The sequence below is a fragment of the Diaporthe amygdali genome (genome assembly GCF_026229845.1).
Source record: "Diaporthe amygdali strain CAA958 chromosome Unknown NODE_8_length_1307975_cov_65_857355, whole genome shotgun sequence".
Taxonomy (NCBI): domain Eukaryota; kingdom Fungi; phylum Ascomycota; class Sordariomycetes; order Diaporthales; family Diaporthaceae; genus Diaporthe; species Diaporthe amygdali.
The window spans coordinates 705488-725075 of record NW_026517028.1 but is presented as its reverse complement, the minus strand read 5'-3'; the positions used below and the strand labels follow the sequence as shown (position 1 = coordinate 725075).

The following is a 19588-nucleotide window of genomic DNA, read 5'->3' as shown; positions in this document are numbered from 1 at the left end:
CGGCCGCGCAACACCTGAATCCTGAGATAAGGTGGATCGCAGACCGACGTGCACTTCCTTGCGAAATAATTCCACGAACCCGTTGAAACAATTCTCTAGGTGCCTGAGGCCTGCTTCTCGTGAGCCAAATCACAAGATCATCTCCTGGTTTCGTAGCTATTTGCGCGTGGGTACGAGCTTCCTGTGGAGTTGGAGGTTGCTATCAGCTTAGCTGCATTAATGGTGCAAGGCGGCATCGGTGCTCACAACATTGACGCATTCATTGATACGCTCTACCGGAAATACGATAGCTGCATCACGGCAGTTGATACGCCTACGGATTGTGATTTATTGGGAACATCATCCAGTAATTCCCGAACAAGAATGACGTTGAAAAGAGGAGCCGTCTGTTACGTCACGACTGGAATGGGCCTAAATTGGTGTACCGTTAACTTGCCGTCATCCGCCTCTTCCAAAACGTTGACCCGGTTTAACGGTCTGTTAAGTAGATCAGGAACTCTATAACCAGCTTGCCAAGACCTTAAACCAATTGCACAGGTTGTTTGACTTCCGAATTTCTGCATTAAATCAGACGTACAACTTCTAATCATGTCGGACCCAAACTCGCCCCATATCAAGACCAGAAATGACCCATCGTGGGGTCTATATCAACGAGATAATTTTTGGAAGCTCAATGACGGAGAGGTCCCTCTTTTCAACACTCGTCAGTATACATGCCACTGGGGATGTAAAGGGCCAATGCTGATGTCTTGTACAGACCCAGATAAGCTTGAAGAACTCGCTCGAGAGAAACTAACACAGAATGGATGGTTGGTCTTGTGTCACATCATGCTCGAAGAACTCAGGAATCTAATGGCCTCGCAGGTATTACGCGTCGTCAAATGCAGGCCTTTCCCATACACACTTAGCCAACAGGCAGGCATTCTTTTCAAGGAAGATCGTGCCTTTCCAGCTGCGCGATACCAACGAGCGTTCCATGCGGACGAAGATTTTCGGGCATGAGGTTTCTGCACCAATTGGAATTGCCCCCATCGGCATCAACAAGATCTACCATCCCCAGGGCGAACTTCCCGTCGCGAAAGTGGCAGGCGAGCTCGGTATCCCGTACTCGTTGTCTACTGCGGGCTCGTACCCCATCGAAGACGTTGCCAGGTCGAATGATGAAGGCCGAAAAAAGATCCAAGACAGTAATGACCCACAGGCGAAGAAGATCCCGCCCGGGCCGCGATTCTTCCAACTATACATGCCACACGATGACGAATTGACCATCTCGCTGTTGACGCGGGCTCACAAATCAGGATTCACAGCATGTATCCTCACTACGGATACATGGCAGCTGGGGTGGCGACACGATGATGTTGCCACGTCCAATTACGCCTTCTACCGTGGCATCGGCGCTGACCTGGGCCTGACGGACCCAGTCTTCCAGAAGCGGCTGAAGGAGCGCGGGATCGACCCGCAAAAGCAGCCCGAGGAGGCCGGTGCTATGTGGATCGACAACGTCTGGCATGGACGTGCGTGGTCGTGGGAGAAGGCTGTCTGGGCTAGACAGAAGTGGCAAGAGATTAGTGGCGGGAAGCCTTTCCTCATCAAGGGGATTCAGCGGGTAGATGATGCAGAGAAGGCGGCTGATTTGGGATTTGAGGGTATTGTGGTGAGCAATCATGCAGGGAGACAGGTTGATGGTGCTATTGGTAGTTTAGACGCCCTGGAGAAGATTGTGGACAGGGTCGGGAACAGGGAGAACTTCGTGATCACTTTTGATAGTGGAGTTCGAGGGGCCGCTGACGTGGTCAAGGCGCTGGCTCTTGGCGCCAAATTTGTCTTTGTTGGTCGACTCTGGATCTGGGGGTTATCTATTATGGGAGAGACAGGTGTAAGGCATGTCATGAAGGGACTTTTGGGCGACTTGGATATTTTGATGAACTGTGCGGGGCTCCGGAGTGTGGACGAGATAGATAAAGGCTTGCTGGAGACTTTGCCTAAGGCGTATGGGCTTATTGCTGAGAAAAGCAAGCTATAGACAGAGTGCTCTTGATTTTGTTATCTCAAATATTTACATCTAATTATTTCAGCCTCAATTATCTTCTGTCCCTTTTGAATACCCAAGATACTGATGGATCCGCTCAGGACGGTTGACGACATGCAGTGCATTTGGAATGCTGTACAATGATTTGATAACCTCTGACGACGTGGTTGTTCAGAGCTCATCGCCTCCCCCGGGTCAAGCTAGGCTGACGAAATCTGTCCTTTGTGTATGCCTTCCTACTATTTCAAGGCTTGACAGAAGTGTAGTCAGCTGAAAATAGGAATTAGGCGCGCGAGAACGGATCGAATTTAATGATAATTATTCGTCGAATAGTCGGGTGCTGACTGCAGGTGTGTTTCACAGCAGGATGGTTGTTCTGATTTTCAGCAGCAGCGGCATGAGCAACGCAACTTCTCATGTCTGGGACCAACATTTGAATTCATGTTACTGATTTGGCTGTTCGTTACCGGGAGGCTGGATTGTGCACCGCCAAGATGTCACAAGACTGGCGAAAGCTGCGGAGACTTTGAGCGCTTGGTATTTCTGCAGCGCCCGTTCCAAGTGAGAACTTGCGTTGAGTACATGTGAGTCCCGAATATTTGGATTAGAATGGCATGACGAATAGAGGCGACGTGTTGGTCCTCCTGCATGCGGCGCAGCTTCTGGGCCCAGGTCGCTGGCGGCTAGGGCTACGAGTCGACAAATACGACACCAGCACCTTGTTCTCCATGCACGCTTATTAGTGACAGATCAATTCCTTAGGGCGGCTTGCAGAACGATTATGCGGCTTGCAAAATCATTGGATAACAGACTTTAAAAGCGTTACAGACTTTGATGTTGGACGCGACCGCCGTCCGGGCCGCATAAGAGACTCTGCGGAGCAGCTGTGCAGCCGAGCTCACACACGATCGCGGCCCGAGCACTCGCTCATTCCGAGGTTCCTTACTCTGAGAGCCTCTCTTTGCTGATTGCAGATGCTTCTCAAGCGCCAGTCTGTACTGATAGCGGCTAGTTGTGTCCCTCGAGGTCGATGATCCTGCAATTTGGCCATCCTCGTCGTCCAGGCCATGGATTATCGAAGATGGTGGTCATCACGTTGAAGCCAGCCAGGGTGGACTTTCCGAATTAATATTGCCGCTTGTGCTTTTATTCGTTCTCAACTTCACACCATGTTTCTTGTCAAGGTCCTCCATTCCCAATAGACCATGTCTTGCACCCTTGATGCAGTCTCAGATCTGGCCAGGTTTTCCAATACATATCCTACACAATTATGAGAGTATTGGAAGCTCAAGCTCTCATAGTCACATATTTAAGTCGATGTCTGGCTCTGGTGTTTTAGATTGACTCTGTTATGCAGATCTACAGCTTGCAACCCATTGCCCACTCTTCACCTCTATTCTTTTCCAGTAATTGAAAATTGGAACGCTTCTATTCTGTCACCTCGAGCATACAACATGTTTCCCCAAAGAACTTTGGTTCTTGTCCTATGTAAGTCCTCAGCAATCTTTTAAATTCGGCCATCTGACAACTGCATTGTTCTAATTAACAATTCACTTGTAGTTGTCGCTTTGTCCACGGGAAGACCTGCTCCTGTGAAATTGGGACAAAGTTCTGTGGCCGGGTTTGGAACGAGCGCAGGCAATGTTGCTCTTAACAATCCACAGATTGTTGGTGGTTTGTGCACGTCTGGATCCGACTGCTTGTCAGGAATTTGTTTCTCAACGAAGAACGCGAGTGGCATTGAAGTCTTCTTATGCCAATCAGAACCTGCTGCGACAAAATTTCCAGAAATTATCACTTGCGAAGGCGCCTGTCCTGGAGAATACAGTGAGCTATTGGTGGACGAATGACAGTGTTATCGAGAATTATGAAGTTCAAATGATGGCTTTCGAGACAAGGCACACTCGCATTGTGGTGCAAACACTCTCACGTACATGACTTTGACCTATCCAAGAAATAAATCACGCACACCCAATCAAGTTACTTCCACTGATATCCTATTCCGTAACACACCTAGAAGATAATTTACGAGATGTGGTTGGGTGAAACGGTTTACGCTTGAAGTTTCAGTTGATGCTCCATGTATTCGCTATATTTCTGCCTACGCAGGTAGATGTAAGGACATTTGGGAGACTTCAAATGAATTTCGCGAATGTTTTGGAAAGGATGATGCATCTTTCAAGCACCCTAGCCCGAGGTGCAGCCTTTCGCCCTAGCCCCTGCAATGATGTGGTGTCGAGTCCGTTCACCAACAGCCACTCAGGATTATGTTCTTGCCGCTCTCGCCCTGCCTTCTACAGGGCCATAATCAGCACCTTTGACATTCACTCATTGAGTTCTCATTGGCCATCGCCTTGAACTAATATTGTTGGCAGACTGCCCACCTGTCTAGGTGCGTATCGTAACCGCCAGCATGGTTTTGACTCTGGTTGTCATGCTTTCGAGCTCAACAGATAACTCCAGGCAATGCACTGCCAATTTCATGATCTTGACCTGCATTTTGTCTCCTTTTGATCAACTTCTCTAAGCCCAAAAACTGCCTAAAAAACTCATTCATATAAGAACAAGCCATAATTTCGAACACAACCTGACGACACCGCCAACAGCCTGCACAAAATAGAAACCTTTCTGATTTGATAAATATTCAGAGCGAAACCAAACCTACGATGGCAATCGAGTCACCGTTTGACTCCAGATGCTCTACTTCAAGCCCTGACCAGCGCATATTGAATGACGATAGAGGCGCAGTCCCAAGCTTCCAAGAAAAGACGTTGAAGTGGACTGTTCGTCTTGGGAAATGGGCGTCTGCGGTGATCACACTGGGGTGGACGTTCGAAATCCTCATTCTTTCATTCCTTTTATACCTGTGGACTGGAGAGGGGTCAGAGCCTGGTGGAGGGCACGCATCATCGCTATGGCGATGGATCATGCTGAAAGGCTATGCGTCTCAAGCAGTGACAGTATCAGCGGTGGTCATGCGAACAGCTGTCGGCTTGCAAGCAAGTATTTGCACCGCATTGGTGGCCGCACTAATGCTCGAGGCTCGAAGCGTACAAATGTCCGACATTGCGTTGTTTTCTGTCCTGCGTGCCGTCAGTGGAGGCCCTGGGGATGTTGTCTGGCCTCTTCTTCTCTCCCCTTCAAAAATTATCCGATCTGCTCCCATGTTTCTTGTTTTCTTTCTCTTTGTCGCAACTTTCTCGAGCGAACTCACTTCAACTCTACTCTTGGCGGACTTTCGGCAAACGAGTCTGCTGGACTATTCTATCGCTGGCCACACGCCGGTCTTTCAGTCAACACCAGATATGCTCCTCCCTTCCCTGAACGGTTCCTTGAGCGTGGCCTGGAGCCAGGCACCCCAATCGTATCCCCCGTTCGCTGAACGTGTTGTCCAACAACCGATCATATCGCCGCTTGTACGAGACACTGGGTTGATCAGACGAGCATTCTTGCCGTTCGATGGTCAGTCCAGACAACAAATTCGCTACTATGATGGCCCGGCCTTTTTCTATGAGTCGAGGGTTGTTTGTAGCCGTCCGCAACTCACTGGATCCATTCAATACTTCTTTGGCGAAGCAACCAAGCTTTGGCCTAGAATCTCCGGAAGTCTCAGCTTGCCCACAGGAGGCTTGGCAAACCATTCGTGCCCTGGCGGTGTCCAAGGCTGCGGCGACATCCCTTTCAACTGCGCCCTTCCATTCAACTTCACCGACAACATACCATCAATACTCGAAAAGCAGGCCACTGTACTATGTCTCTTCAATGAAACGAACCAGGCAGCAAATATGGCCTCACGCGGCTTTCGCGACGACTTTTCCAATCTCTTTCTGGTCTTAGACACAAACTCTACTTACGATGACTGGGTACTGTTGAACCAGACTGCAACCGCTCATAATATCACTTCTGAAGGGTTTACGGGCAGCCCTGGACCGGCAATACCTGCAATGACCAACTATCGGGATACCGACTCTGGAGAATGGGCTGTTTATGACTTTTCCAAGAGCTTAAGCTTCAGGGCAACGGCTTGCCAATCATACATCAACGTCGATTTCGAAAATATCACCGCCTCGAGTCACGGGAATTCTAGGGAGCCCATTCTGAACTACGACGCAACGGCAAAGACATGGATCACAGACGACATACTGAAACTTGCTGGTGTCGGCGACAATGTTGAAGATAATGATCGAGGAATTCTCGAAATGTCAAGGAGTTCGGCATTTACTAAGGCTGACCTTCAGATTATGCTGGAGAACACAACATCATTTGAGCCCTTGAACGAGACCAAGGCAGCGAACGGCCATTCAATTGTTAAGCAATTCAGATTTTTCCTCATGAAGGATATCAAGGGTGGTGTGTTGACTGCACAATTGCCCTGGAACTTCTCCGTGTACTTCTGCTCGCAGTGCCAACTCGCAGGCAACATGGTCGACCCGCATTTCACGATGTCGATACTGTTTCATGCTATCCTCAGGAAAACGGATTCAGTTGCACCATCGTTCCAAAATGTAATGTTCTGGCTGGCACAGACGCAGTATTACAATGCTTTGCCTGGATTCGACTTCGGCGGCAACACTACATTGACTTTCTCAAAGTCCGTTAATGCCCCTCGAGCTTTCACCGGACTGATAGCAGTATTGGCTATCACAGTGTCCAATATGGCATGTGTGGCCACAATAACGTGGCTTTTCCTTCGACGAGCCAGGTATTCATTCTACGGACAGACCTGGCATACGATCGCTCAGATCATCTCGCCAGACACGCGTCATCTCCTCGAAAAGTCCACATATGCAACTGATTCAGATGTTAGGGAGAGACTCAGAGAAGCTGGTTCTGAAAAAGTTAAAGCTGGATTGTACTGCCTCAAATCTGGCAGGGTATCAGTGAACCGAAATAACTCACCCTTAACTTTTCGTCAAGTCAATGCCAAGGTCGAGCATCCTAGCTAAGCGTAGCTCATGATCGTATAGACTTGAGTTATCAAAACAGATGAACACCTTCATGAATTTCTCCTTGGCCTAAGATTCGGCCGCGCCGAAATTAGATCAATTGCGACTGGACTTGAGAAGTTGATCTCATCTCTTGGTGCTTCTATGCTTGTCACAGTGCTCTGCACCAGCACTGTTACTTTGGGCAGCCGAGGCTTCTAAGCTGACTAAAGTTAATCGAGACGATGGATTCGTCCAGTAGACAGTACCTAACGGAAAGCTCAAGCATGTCCCGGCATTCTTTGTCTTAGGGTCAGTGAATTCTTGACAATATCTCACATTGAATAAGTCATGTATTTTCCAACACACTAATCTGCACTTCTGCTTTTGGCCAATGACCAACTGAATAGAAATGCACGTGTAGTTAGTAATAAGCTTCAAGTAGGGAACGTATGCAGCCTTCCAAACTTTACATAAAAACTCGCATATACTGTAGCTTCAATGAAATCGAATGCTCAGGTAGATTCATAAGGATCAAGTTCAGTTTGGCTTGGCTGCCATATTTTTCTGCACTCTTCTAGATTTGTTGTGTTATATGCTTTACAGGTCCAAGTTTCATGGCCCTCTGGAAACCCCTTTCAGCTCCAATCAGCCTCATATCAATTCATCTCGCCGAAACCTGCGGTATCAGATCTTCCCAGTTGTCAGTTTGATATCTTAGCAACTAGGCTCCACTGGTAGAGGCAGACTTACAAAGTTCATCAACCAGATATGCCCGAGCAAACAGCTTTGCCACTGGATGCCACACACCGTCCCTGGCCATTGTCCACAAGTATGGTCCCGTTGGGCAAATTGGGGTCAACGTCTGTGCCTTCGACGTCTGCGATAGCCTGCAGGTCATCTTGAATCTGGGCCTTGCTCGGCCCATTCCTTGCAGGTGCGGCAGAGCCAAGTGCCAGCATGGCGGCGACGGTGAAGGCCAGTGAGGTGAATTTCATGTTGTCTTCGAAGTAATAGTGTAACAGGAAAGCGTGCTCTTTGCTTGTGGGCTCGGGCAAGCTAGTTACAAGGAAATGGATTAGGTGCGTCGAAATTGTCTTTTGTATAGAGTGCCAGAGCCAGTCTGAAAATTGGCGCCAATCCGGACATGATGGGATGGCACCTGTCATTTTCAAGTATTGGTTGGGTCGATGCCAGCCTCGTCAGGACTGATGCTGGATTGCAGCAGGAGATTTCAGACGAGGCAAGACAGATATTGAAACCTGCCGCAATAGCCCAGTGGTAGTCTGGTAAATGATTCTCCACAAGCATTCTCTTGAAAGCACTGTCTTGGCAGTGGGTGATGTCCTGCGTCTCGGCATGAAACTTGCAAAAGCGAGCTTGATTTGCCATTTACGCGTATCAATCCCTGTTGACGAATTTTAAGGTTGAATGTGAGGCTCTTCTGCCACATTGCTCCACGGATCAGTCCACCATACTAGGAATTTGTGTACCCTGGTGTGATCGACTTTACGACTAGATATCACAGTGAGGCAAGGGTGAGTCTAATATGATCAGCTGAGTCGGGACAGGACGGCGCATCAACATGCTTCAGTCGACTCATAGAAGAGGTCCTGAATCTAACTGATTTGCTTGAATATGAGCTTGCGAACGTCTGAATCGGGCCATATGGCCATGTTCGGATGAAGAGGCTTCACTGTAAACCTTAACTCCCAGCTTCGATTTATGGCCAGGAAAAGTGCTTATTCAGCTTGTCGGAGTACTACCCAGGTAGTTCACCATCCCCGTGCTCAGGAGCAATTTTGGCCGATGGTGTCCTGGTCATCTCTGTCATCTTTTCGATCCCTTCCAGTCCATATTCGGACAAATTGAATTCAACTGTGTCAATTTCCTCAAAGCCGTGCTGTTGGTATAAGCGCCGTCCTTGTTCCGAAGCCTGCACATAGCACGGCAGACCTGTCTTGTCCGACAGCTCGATCCCCCATCGGACCAAAATGCTGCCAGCACCACGTTGCCTGTGCTGGCGTGCTGTGACAAGGAGGGCCAAGACTTGGTTCCAGATTGTGAGCTTCAGATTCTCGTGTCAGAGTATGCATTGACTCACGCAGGTGCGGATGCTTCCCCTTCTCTCCGTTCCGAGTACAGAAATAGTTATGTGCAACCTCCCTCAGGGGCCCGAACCCGTCAACCGCCTTCGCGGACTCCTCCATGGGTTGACTGAGCTTCCACAAATCCGGTCGCCCATTCTTGTAGACCTCCCATTTGGCGTAGGCTATGATCTCAAGCTCATTCTCGGGATCTACCACCTTGAGATGGTGTATGTGAGGGCTGTCGTCGATGTCTCTGTGGATTGTGGCTTCCTGATTTTCTGCAAATCCGGGGTATTCAGGCAGCCGTCCGATGACGAGGGACCCCAGACTGTCAATTCGAATTTTGACGCACTCGGTCACGTCCGTGTGCTCCACTGGACGAACCGCCAGCATTTTGAGAACTGATTACGATCAGTGGTTTCGAGTAATGAGTGAAAATTATGCTACATGGAAATTTATGGAGAGAAAATTGGTTCGAGGGAGGATTTGAGAGGTGGAGGGACAAGCACTTTTGAGCACTTTAGCAGACCGAGTCACTGGGAAGACGAACTATCATAGGCGGTCTATTGTCGATTAAGACTTGAAATCTGTGACTCGCACGGAAGAGGGTGCAAGAGTGAGATTCTATGAAGCTAAAAATTTTCGTCTAATGCTTTTCACTACGGTTTTGTTGGTTTGATCGTTGTTATGGCTTGCGTCACAGCCACACACATGTGCATCGAAGCCAACAGACAGACACAATCCAACCCCTTGCAACTACATTCTGCAGGTATTTCCGAGGTCGGAATAGTGCATCTTGACCAATGTGTGCTTCCCTATGAATTGTTCGTTCGGAGTGAGCTGCTGTAGCAAGATTGGACAACCTCTCGTGGAGAACCACACTCGACTAGCATTGTCTTGCTTGGTATTTTTATATTTGGACTAATTCGTGTTAGCTGTGATTGTTCAGACGTCGATCAAAGCCGTGATGCGAGCCAGATGCACCGTTTGGTGAGCGACAGCACGAGAGAGAGCCTGCTGTCACCAATCTCAAAACGCGACAATCAAGTTTCCGTTGCCCTTAGAATCCAGAAGATCAGAGAAGTGGCGGAGTCTAGGGGTCTGTGAGCCCACGAAGTCGAAGTCGAGGCCGATTTGGGACGGGTTTTGCGTTTCGCAACACAATTTCGCCTACTTATGAAATCGTTGACGCGGTAGTTTTTCAAACAAACATTTCAATTACTTTGGTAGTCGTCGGGGGATAGAGTCTCTTAAATACATCATCTTACGGTCCAAAGACAGCCTCTTGGTTCAACCGACGCAGCTCTTAGAGAGAGAACTGCCAGCTGGACACCAGTTTGCACCACTTAGGTGTATTCAGAGGGCAAGTGGACGGTGTTTTCCATATTCTATATGCATTTTACCAGATTTAAAGACCATTCAAGGAATTATTTTTCAAGAAAGTATACTCAAAAAGTCGGAAAACACTATGGCTTGAGCCGAGGCAGCCCGAGACACCATCGAACTCAGTAACTTACTCGTAAGAGGGTCTTGTTCGTCAGTATATATATGTAGCTAGGCTGTTTTCAAAATGGAGATGACGCCATCTGGGAAGACCGTGGTAGGCTGTCATGGTCCCATAGCAACCCTTTCTAGAATCCTCGCCATCCTGAGATGTGGCCAGGGCAACACGACCCGGGGAAAAGCGAGCAAACCTCGGGATTTACACAGTAAGAAGGGATAGCGGGTGAGGTACTCACCGTAAATAAATCAAAATCACTCCAGCATCCCGTAGAGTTTGGCTGCCGGGGAGGAGTGTTTCCTACAATTTCCCAGGAAATTCCGGGGCATCTACATTCTGTGGCCCGTCACCTTTCCTCCTAACTGTTACACATCATCGGCGCATTTAGTTGTATCGGATGATTACAGGTAGTTTGAATTGTATCACTTGTATTCTAATGTGCCTGATCCCCCATGATCATTGATGGCTCTGATGAGATACTCAAGGATTGAATGCACATATGTGATGTGTGATGTGGATGTGATAGCTCCTCAAAGATGTGATACAGCCAGTCCCTTCCCGTCCATTGCCTTCCCAATTCTATCCCAACCTATCTCACATTGTTCCATTGCCTTCCGGTGACCCTGATCACGAGAAGAAAGGGGGAAAGTGTCCATACTTTGCAGCTTTGAGTCCACCCCTTGACTTCTGAATGATGTAACCTTGCAGTGATTCAAGTTCTGTTGGCTCCCTATCGCTTTGAGTTTGCCCTCCAAAGCTTTTATGCTCGGCCATTAAATTGCTTTGCAAAACTTTTCAGTAACCATTTTCTTTGTCTGGTCATGTCAGAACGCCTCGCCATCAATCCCAAATTTGAAATGCAATGCCGGCCCATGCAACGCTGAAAATACAATAAAGAACAAGATAAAACAGTGCCGAAAGTGCCTCGGTCGGTGATGGGTATTTGAGACATAGGAAACAAGTCCACGTAAGTGGTGTCCAATGATGCCGAGATTCTCCTCCGCCCATGTCCTCAGACCATCAGGCATGTACAGTGATCCATTACTTCCTCCCTCCTGCGCTCGTTGAGCGAAGATTACTTCGTCACTCCGGCTTCTTGGGCTTTGTGATGGGTTCCGTCCCGTTCCCAGTGGGGTCATTGGCAGCATTAGGCTTGATCGTCGTGCGTCCGGAGATTGCTGCGCTCCTAACGTGCTGGCTGAGGGGCAACGAGTATTTCAAAACGCCCTTGACGATCAGATCGAACTCATCCTGCAAGATTCTTTCCCAACGCGCTGTGCCACCAATGGTACCATTGCCTGGTGCGCGTAGCCTAACCTCGCCCGTAGAATCGGAATATCCGTGGTTGAAGAAGGACCCCTCAAATGAAAGAGCACTGTCGAGTCGACCAATCGTACCCAGTCTCATGTTGGGAGCCTTTTCGTCTACTGGGCCATCAAATTCTTCCCCGGCGTGCATGTCGCCATGGTTCGAGTACCACCTTGAATCGGAACCCTGGTGGTCATCTGGCCTGTGCCACCATCCTGAATCGGTGCCCGCATGCGGTGACTTGGCAAACACCTCGATATCTGCCTGGTCGATTGAGACGATCACTACATTGGGGTTGTGCGCTTTAACTTCAATGTCGAATATCAATTCCTGCTCGGCAGCGACGACACTCTTGATGGCAATGAGCTCAACGTCTGTCAGAGGCTGAGAGGTTGCAAACATAAAGCCGATAGCCCCAGACACTACGAGCAAGAGCATGACGGTGAGCACGAGGCAGCTGGCGAACCTGTTCAGCACGGAAGGATTCCTCCGATACGTTTGACCTTCGAGTGAGCGTAGCATTACAGGTTGGCCGCGACGTGTTCTGCCTGACCTGGACGATCGCACAGATCCGTGAAGTAGAGGTGTGCGCTCATCATCTGCTCCGGTGCCAGTGGTGTCGTCTAGGTCGTAGCTGGCTGCGTGCATGCCTCGCTTCCCAGCGGATGCTATACGTCCAGAGTTCAGAAATCTTGGGCTTGTCGGCCCAGACGGCTGCCGTGAGCTGTTACTGTTCGTTGAGAATTTAGAGCGCTGGGTTGTCGTGTTGCTAATGTGAAAAGGGGCCTCGTTGTCGAACAAGGATGTGTGACCATTGGTGCCGTTGCGGCCCCACCGGCCAAGATGATGGTGATGAACGCGACCTGTGCCTCGAGCCGAGCCCGCAGCGCTACGAGCCGTGCCCTTGCCGTCGTCTTCTGCCATCGCACTTTCATTTCCACTGCTATTGAAAGTGTTGACAAACTTCATGTTCCTCTTCGTCCCAGCGTTAGCAGCGGCGTTGTCCATAATGTTGGTGATGGAGCGAAGGCCGTTCCTGTCGACCTGGCTAACCATCGAAGTCGCACTTGGAGTTCTCGAGTGGAACCGCCGGGGCCGATCATTGTTGTCTGGGGGGTTAGAGTCATAGACAAAGGTCTCCTCAGAGTCTGAAGAGTCCGCCTCGTCAACAGCGCTGGCGATTTTCGCCTCGAAGATATCTGCTTTGGATGACGCTATACGAGATTTTGTTAGCAGAGAGCTCATATTGTTGATGCTGTAGCTGCGAGTAACGGGCATGGAAGATCGCCGCGGACTCGAGACTTCGGACTTGACAACTGCATCATCATATGTGCTCTGAGCACATGGTTTTGTCGGTGAAATCAGTGCATCCGTGGCCGAAGACACTGATCGCATTGACTGATGATGCCGAAGTCGAGGAGCGGAGACTGTAGATGATGAACATGGTGTCTCACCCGTGCCAGACCCAATGTTGGGCTGTTTCCTGCTCGGCCTCTTCTTTTCCTTCTTGGGCCGTATCGTCTCGGAGCTTGGCTTTGTCCTCAGAGTGCCACTCGTGCCCTCTTTCACAGCCACAGGGGCGAGAGAATGTTGCGGTATCGAAGTCACCGTCTCGGTTTCCACCGTCATGTGCTGTACAGAACCTTCCGACGGTTTCGATTTCTTGGTAGAGGCACTGGATTGCCGTGACGTCAAGACTGGAGGCACGTTGGCGGATGTGCGCCTCCTGTTGCCCTTCACGCTCCCGCTCTCGCTGCTGCTGTCATTGGTGGTGGACGGAGCCTGTGATTTTTCTGCGCCATGAATTGAGAACTCAAGATGGTCGGCTTGTGACCCTGCCTCGGACGCTGTAAGATCATCCGCCTTTTCCATAACGCCCCCGCCTTCCTGGGGCGAGGCCAGAGGGCTAACCTCCTCCACGGTTTCCAAGGCAGTCGTACTATTACTGCCACTCACACCGCGTGCGGGCGTCCTCATTCCAGGCTGCAGATGAGACTCGTCACCGTCGTTGTCGCTTTGGCTCGAGTCCTGTTGTTGTTGCTGCGGTGGAGGGGGAGGTGATGAGCGCTGGACTTGAATTGCCGGTGGTTCCAGTTCACCCTTGCGTGGTGGCGGGAGATTAGGACGATTCAACATGGATGTAGGGGGTGGAGAGCGAAGCCGGGGAGAGACTGGCCAACGTGGTGACTCTTTTAGGTGTTCGGCCGTGACTGGCGATCTCTGAGGAGCTGCAACACGGGCAGTCGCATCAGTGTTAACCGGACCCAGGCTCGGTGTTGTAGCAGAAGATATCTTGCCACTAGTCGAGGCACTTGGAGCTGTCGTTTTTGATGATGTTCGCTGGGGGCTGGTTTCTTGCGAGCTGCTCTTGCGTGACCTCGTGCTGCCAGCTGCAGAGGCAGCCCTGGGAGCTCCAGAGCGCATAGGCGGGCGGCCGGGAGAGGTTTCGCGGGAGGCTAGCGGCGAGGACTTGGAAGTCGACGTCTGTGTTGCTGGCTGAGATGTAGGGCTGCTGGTGTCGCCTTTTACTGTGGAGGCGCTCGACGACTCGCGGTTGAAGCGAATTGGCACATGGGCATTGGCAGCCGCAGGTTCAGCCGCACTGTTGGCTGTCGTGTCCATCTTGACGACAGTGCTGGTTGGTGGGTGCGATATAGCATCCGAGGGAGGGCCCTGGAGGGATGGGCTGGTGGAAGTAGAGGTGAGGAATGCAGGCTGGTATAGAGCTGTCGCTGTGTCTCAACTTGCTGGATAGGTTATGATGTGTCGAGGCGGATCAATCATGATTGACTGCAGCTGTGAGTGGCCGGGGCGCATGTATCGTGGCCGATCCTGATTCCTCGTCGTAGACCAGCGTGTCTCGCGTCGATCGTGCCGTGCCGTACCCAGTTTGCTTGCGACAATGCCTGCTGCTCTGGGCCAATGAAGTAGTGCTGGACAGGTGCCAGAGGACCCAGATTGGATACCCAGATATCCAGATATCCAGAATTCCACGTTTGAAGGTGGGAAAAGAGTCTGCAAGAGGATTGCCCGCTTTGCAGGCAGCCAAGCAGGCCACAGGTTTGGCAAGTGGAGGTGGTGCTGGTGGTGGTGGTAGCGGCCGTGGTCGAGCCCGCGAGGTGGCGGGTGGTGAGGTCACCCTTTGGCCTAGATCCAAAGCTACCGCTGCTGTGGTCAAGGAAATTGGGGAATGTTGGAGAGTAGGGATGGGAGCACGATGCGGTGCGATGCGATGCGATGCACTGCGATGTGATGCGCAGCGTGGTGCAGTAGCAGGTGACAAAAGGGTATGGAGGACCCAGCCGGTGCTCTTTGTGTGTCGTTGTTTCTTGTGTATGCGTAAAACAAAGTCAAAAAAGGGGATGGGATCTGGTGAAGTGCTGTTGTGGTCGTTGCGAGGGACTGTGCAGTAGTAAGTACCGTGAGAGGGCGGACTACTGTACGGTAGGGTGGGATGGGGGGAGAATGGGGGATGGGGGATGGACGGGCTGGCAGACTGGGGCCCGTCCAGAGATGATGTCGATGGCACACTGGCACCTGGGTCTCGCTGGCTGTTACATGGTGCAGTAGTCTACACGTAGTCTATCCGCAAGTACTCGCCTTGCAGGGGGAAGGCGGCCGTTTCTTCTGCCCTGCCGGGGGTTACGGGCTACGGGCTACGGTACGGTGGAGTACAAGCTTGGGTACGGCAGGGGTACGGGCCTGTACCTGGGTGTCAACGCTAGAAGGCGACCGGTTGGGCCTTCCGCTGTCCTGGTGGGCATGTACCTTGGCAGTGCCCTAGCGCCCGACTGACCGTACCTACAGTAAGTAGACTAAATGGTCCAGGTTGCTTTTTTCCCTCTCTGTTGCCGAGGATATACCAAGGTACCTCCTGTGCTGCACCTACGGAAATGTAGGGTATGACAGGGGCCGCCTTTCTCTGCTTCTGGACTTTCTTCCTTGTGTCCCCCGGTGACTTTGGAAACAGTGAATGACGAAAACGGTCACAGAGACTGCCTAAACTGTCAGAGTGCCAGACGGCCAGGCTGCCCAGGTTTTCTGAAGCCAGACGGCCAGACGGCCTGCACACAGTCCCTTTTCTTTTGAGTTGGCATGACTTGGTGAGGTTGCTGTCGCGTGCTGTCGGCTGCAAGCCAAAAAACTTCCCACCAAACACGACGAACTCTATTCAGAGCCCACAACCCATGGAGACCAGGCGCCGACATTTCCCTGTTGCCGTGACCCACGGCCACGGTCCACGGACTCCGAAAGCTCTTCCTTGTCTCTCTCGCCTTGACAATCGAGGCACTGTGTCAGAAAAGCAGGGCTGTTGGGCAGTCGGACACAGGGTCCCTTCGTATCAACGACGACCGCTTGGAGGGCGAGCCACTGAGTGATTCCGTGGCCTGCCCGGGTGGTCTGGCATGGTCTGGCATGGCATCGAACAGAGTGGATGCACAGCGAAAGAATGGTCATCATCCATCAGCTGCTTCAGCCCGACAAATCGATCTGGGTCCTGACCTCGCTTCGCAGCAGTCTACGTACTGTGCTGTGCTGCACTGTATTTGCTATACTTACCGTGCATGGCAGGCAGGCAGATAGGCAGGCAGTGAGGCACGCAGTCAGTCTGCAATGCAACGCTGGTCCAGATCCTACAGCACACGGCAATGGCAGCATGGTCGGTTTGGTTTTCGATCCTACGAGCCAAAGTGGCTGAGATGGATGACCCGAGGAGGGTGTCCACTGTAGCTATTCTGCGTCCGACTCCGTCTCCTTCTCTTGCTTTCTCTCGAAGACAGAGTTGGCTTGCCGCTGGGACCAACAACAAATCGAAACGGAGAGCACTGACACTGATACAAAACCGCCACCGGCATAAACATTGCGCTGACCCGCGGCTTGGGCGCCGTCTCATGTGCCTGTTCGGTACTCACCTGGTACCCAGCCAACTGCACCATGTTCCTTTGGTTGGCCGGCTTGCTGGCTCTCTTTTCCCGGACACAGCTGCCGGACGTTTTCCTCCCACACCAGCGGCTTGTGAACCCCTGGCCGTCTACCGCTTCCATCTCCCTTCCATTGTGCTTCTGCGCGCCAGCCCTCCAGCGCTCCACACCATTTCGTGCCCAAATCCTCCTGATTTGAAATCGTAGCGCACCAGAAGGTGTCTGTCGGTTCTGTTTGATACCCAAGCGGAAATTACAACTCGCCTAAGGCTCATCCCCGTCAACCTCTTGCAGGGCGGCACGACGCCCATGGTGACCATGACGATATCCACACTCAGAATCCCTCCGCTGTGTGTGAACAGCAAAGTTGCAAAGTAATGGCTGCCATTCCGTCTGCCGGAGGATCAACAGGTGCTGTACCTGCCAGCCTGCCTGACACCTCGCAGTGGCCAGGAACAATGCAGTGTGCGCGCGCTGGGGCCCCAAAATAACACCCTCCTCCCCACCGTCAGCACTGCCGGGGCAACGACAACCCCATAAGCACAGCCCGCCAGGGGACTATTTCTAGACTCCAGCAGCGCCAACAAGCAGCTGGCAGGCTGGAACGGTGCCGAGTGTGTCCCAAGGAACCTAGCGAACCGTCTCACCCGCCTGGGGTTTGGAGAAACACAACAGCCCAGCCTCGAAACGTGGCAGCCTGGCAGCGCCCAGCTGTTCCCTCTGATGAGATGACATTCTGCCTGTAATGCAACCCCTTCTGCAAACTGCGCAGGTCTGACTGCCTGTCATGCCTCAGAGATCGATCGCTTAAGCCCTGCGAGACGCATGCAGATGCGCGGGGGAGCAGGCCACTTTCTACAAGGTGACACGGATTTGTCCTCACTGTGACGAACCGTTCGCGTTCCTAGACTATCTCCTCAGGCCTGTCTTCAGCTATTTTCCACGAATATCTATTCCCCTACTGGTCCGACCCAAGAAGTGGTGGCTTGATCAATCCCGAGACATCCGGGGTGGATGTGAATTTGTTGAAATCTCTGCACCGTTTTGCCAAACAGCCAAACGGCACGCTGGACATGAGAAGTCTTCCTTTTTTCCCCTTCTGTGCAAGTAACGAGGTCTCCACGCCCGGCCGGAACAAGGGAAACCAGTGACCGCAAGACAGTGCCTCAATGCCCTACCATCTAGGCTCCCAAGGGTCCAGTGGAACCGGAGACGATTTCTTCTCGGCCCTACTAGGGGAAGGCTTCCGGCATGGAAACAGAACAAAGACAAGGAGAAAAGAGGCTCCAATGTAGCGGTAAGCGGCGGCTTTCATGGGCGAGTGGAGTGCTCACAAGTCAGGGGAAACCGAAGCCACCGGGGGAGTGACACGTGGGCGACGGGGCCGGGCTGTTCAGGGTGTGCAGGGCTTTTGTGCGGTAGGCATTGAGTACCGTAGGGGCACCCAACAACTTCAATAGATGTTCTGATAGCTATCAACGGTGGACGTTGGATCCTTATGTGAAACATGATAACGAGTAACTGGGCAAAGATACTCATGAATCAGGCTGAGATGTGCATGTAATGTAAATGCGATGTTCGCAGTAGACGGGTAGAACTCGAGGGGAAAGCCACTGCCGCTGGGCCCATGAGAACAAAACGCCAGGCAGAAAACCAGGGCGAAGCCGAACACATGTCCATGTGAAGATACACACCCGCGATCGTCCGGCCAGCGGACCGACGAGAAGGCTGATGCCGTCTCACATCATCTCACCTCATCTGACTTTTCCGCATCACCGACACAAGCTTCTCCTCCCTTCGCACCAGCCGGGTCGCTCGACGTGACAGCTCACCGTCCACGGCCGCGGCCCTTTGGGTTGGGGACCCAGCCGTAGCGCACGCCCCCAGAAATCTTGTTTCCTCGTCCAACTACTCCCTCTCGCTCAACCCAGAAGGGGCCACGATAGCACCACCATCGGTCCAGCTGATCGGGTACGCAGCACGCTACCCAGGCCGATCGATCTACCGTGTGCGCCCTTTCGCAGGATGTCATAGTCTATAACCTCCACCAATGAGTGGCGACGGTGTGCGAGTGACTGCCAATCCTAAGAACCAGGCCCTCCCACCTTGTCGGGCCCCCTTAGCTCCCTTCCTCTCCCCCCCATGCCCTTTCGGGGATGGAGGGCGGTGGCCCGGATTGTCATGAGTCGACCCCAAAGAGGGTTTTCGAACACACAGACTGGCCCGGCGCGGACTGATGCTTGCATCATTGCATTGGGCGACCGACCGCCCGGGTACGACAATCGTGATCAGCTGCGCAGGAACCCGAGATTCTGACAGGCTGGCCCCGTGGGAATGGTGCCTGCGGGTGCAGTGAGGTAGCGTCTCTCAAGTCTGGTCTGTTCGGTTGGCCGGTTGGTCAGCCCTGCCTTGGCTGCCTGGGCTTTGGTTTGTATCTCGTTGTGCCCAGTCGACAACACCACACCACACAACGCCACACACACCACCAGCCGACCCGGGCCCCCGTGTTTGCTTCTGCTTGGCCCTTGCTTTTGGCGGTGGGAAGGAAAGACACCCCCACGCCCCCCCTCGAGAAAAGGGGTGGGACAGCATTCAGCAGCAAGGCATGGGAAGGGTAAGTTTGTCTCATCCGCCAGCAAGCGACGGAAAGGTAGTCAGCCTAGGCGCGAGACGTGAGACAAGACCAACAAGATAGATTACTCGGTGCGTGTCAATAGGCAGGCTGCAGCCATGGAGCAGATAGATAGATAGATAGATGACGGATAGATGGGTGGACGGATGGGACCCAGACACGTCCCGTCCGTCCATCTATC

General features: G+C 51.9%; 5 protein-coding genes across 5 annotated transcripts; 2 read left to right on the top strand and 3 right to left on the bottom strand.

The window, feature by feature from the left end:
• Positions 1-588: 588 nt before the first annotated feature.
• On the top strand, positions 589-2023 carry J7T55_013459 (uncharacterized protein; the record flags this gene model as incomplete). The annotated part of the gene is made up of 3 exons (XM_053141255.1): positions 589-703; positions 758-809; positions 865-2023. The coding sequence occupies 3 exons, from the start codon at positions 589-591 to the stop codon at positions 2021-2023; spliced, it is 1326 nt and encodes a 441-aa protein (XP_052995800.1).
• A 2672-nt stretch (positions 2024-4695) lies between these two features.
• J7T55_013458 (uncharacterized protein) lies at positions 4696-6824 on the top strand (the record flags this gene model as incomplete). Its single annotated transcript, XM_053141254.1, has 2 exons — positions 4696-6620; positions 6677-6824. The coding sequence occupies 2 exons, from the start codon at positions 4696-4698 to the stop codon at positions 6822-6824; spliced, it is 2073 nt and encodes a 690-aa protein (XP_052995799.1).
• Positions 6825-7613: 789 nt separating this feature from the next.
• Positions 7614-7952, bottom strand: J7T55_013457 (uncharacterized protein; the record flags this gene model as incomplete). Its single annotated transcript, XM_053141253.1, has 2 exons — positions 7614-7647; positions 7765-7952. The coding sequence occupies 2 exons, from the start codon at positions 7950-7952 to the stop codon at positions 7614-7616; spliced, it is 222 nt and encodes a 73-aa protein (XP_052995798.1).
• A 764-nt stretch (positions 7953-8716) lies between these two features.
• J7T55_013456 (acyl-CoA N-acyltransferase) lies at positions 8717-9437 on the bottom strand (the record flags this gene model as incomplete). Its single annotated transcript, XM_053141252.1, has 2 exons — positions 8717-9003; positions 9059-9437. The coding sequence occupies 2 exons, from the start codon at positions 9435-9437 to the stop codon at positions 8717-8719; spliced, it is 666 nt and encodes a 221-aa protein (XP_052995797.1).
• Positions 9438-11628: 2191 nt separating this feature from the next.
• J7T55_013455 (phospholipid metabolism enzyme regulator) lies at positions 11629-14475 on the bottom strand (the record flags this gene model as incomplete). The annotated part of the gene is made up of 2 exons (XM_053141251.1): positions 11629-13067; positions 13308-14475. 2 exons carry the CDS (start codon positions 14473-14475, stop codon positions 11629-11631), a joined length of 2607 nt encoding a protein of 868 aa, XP_052995796.1.
• Between the last annotated feature and the right edge of the window lie 5113 nt (positions 14476-19588).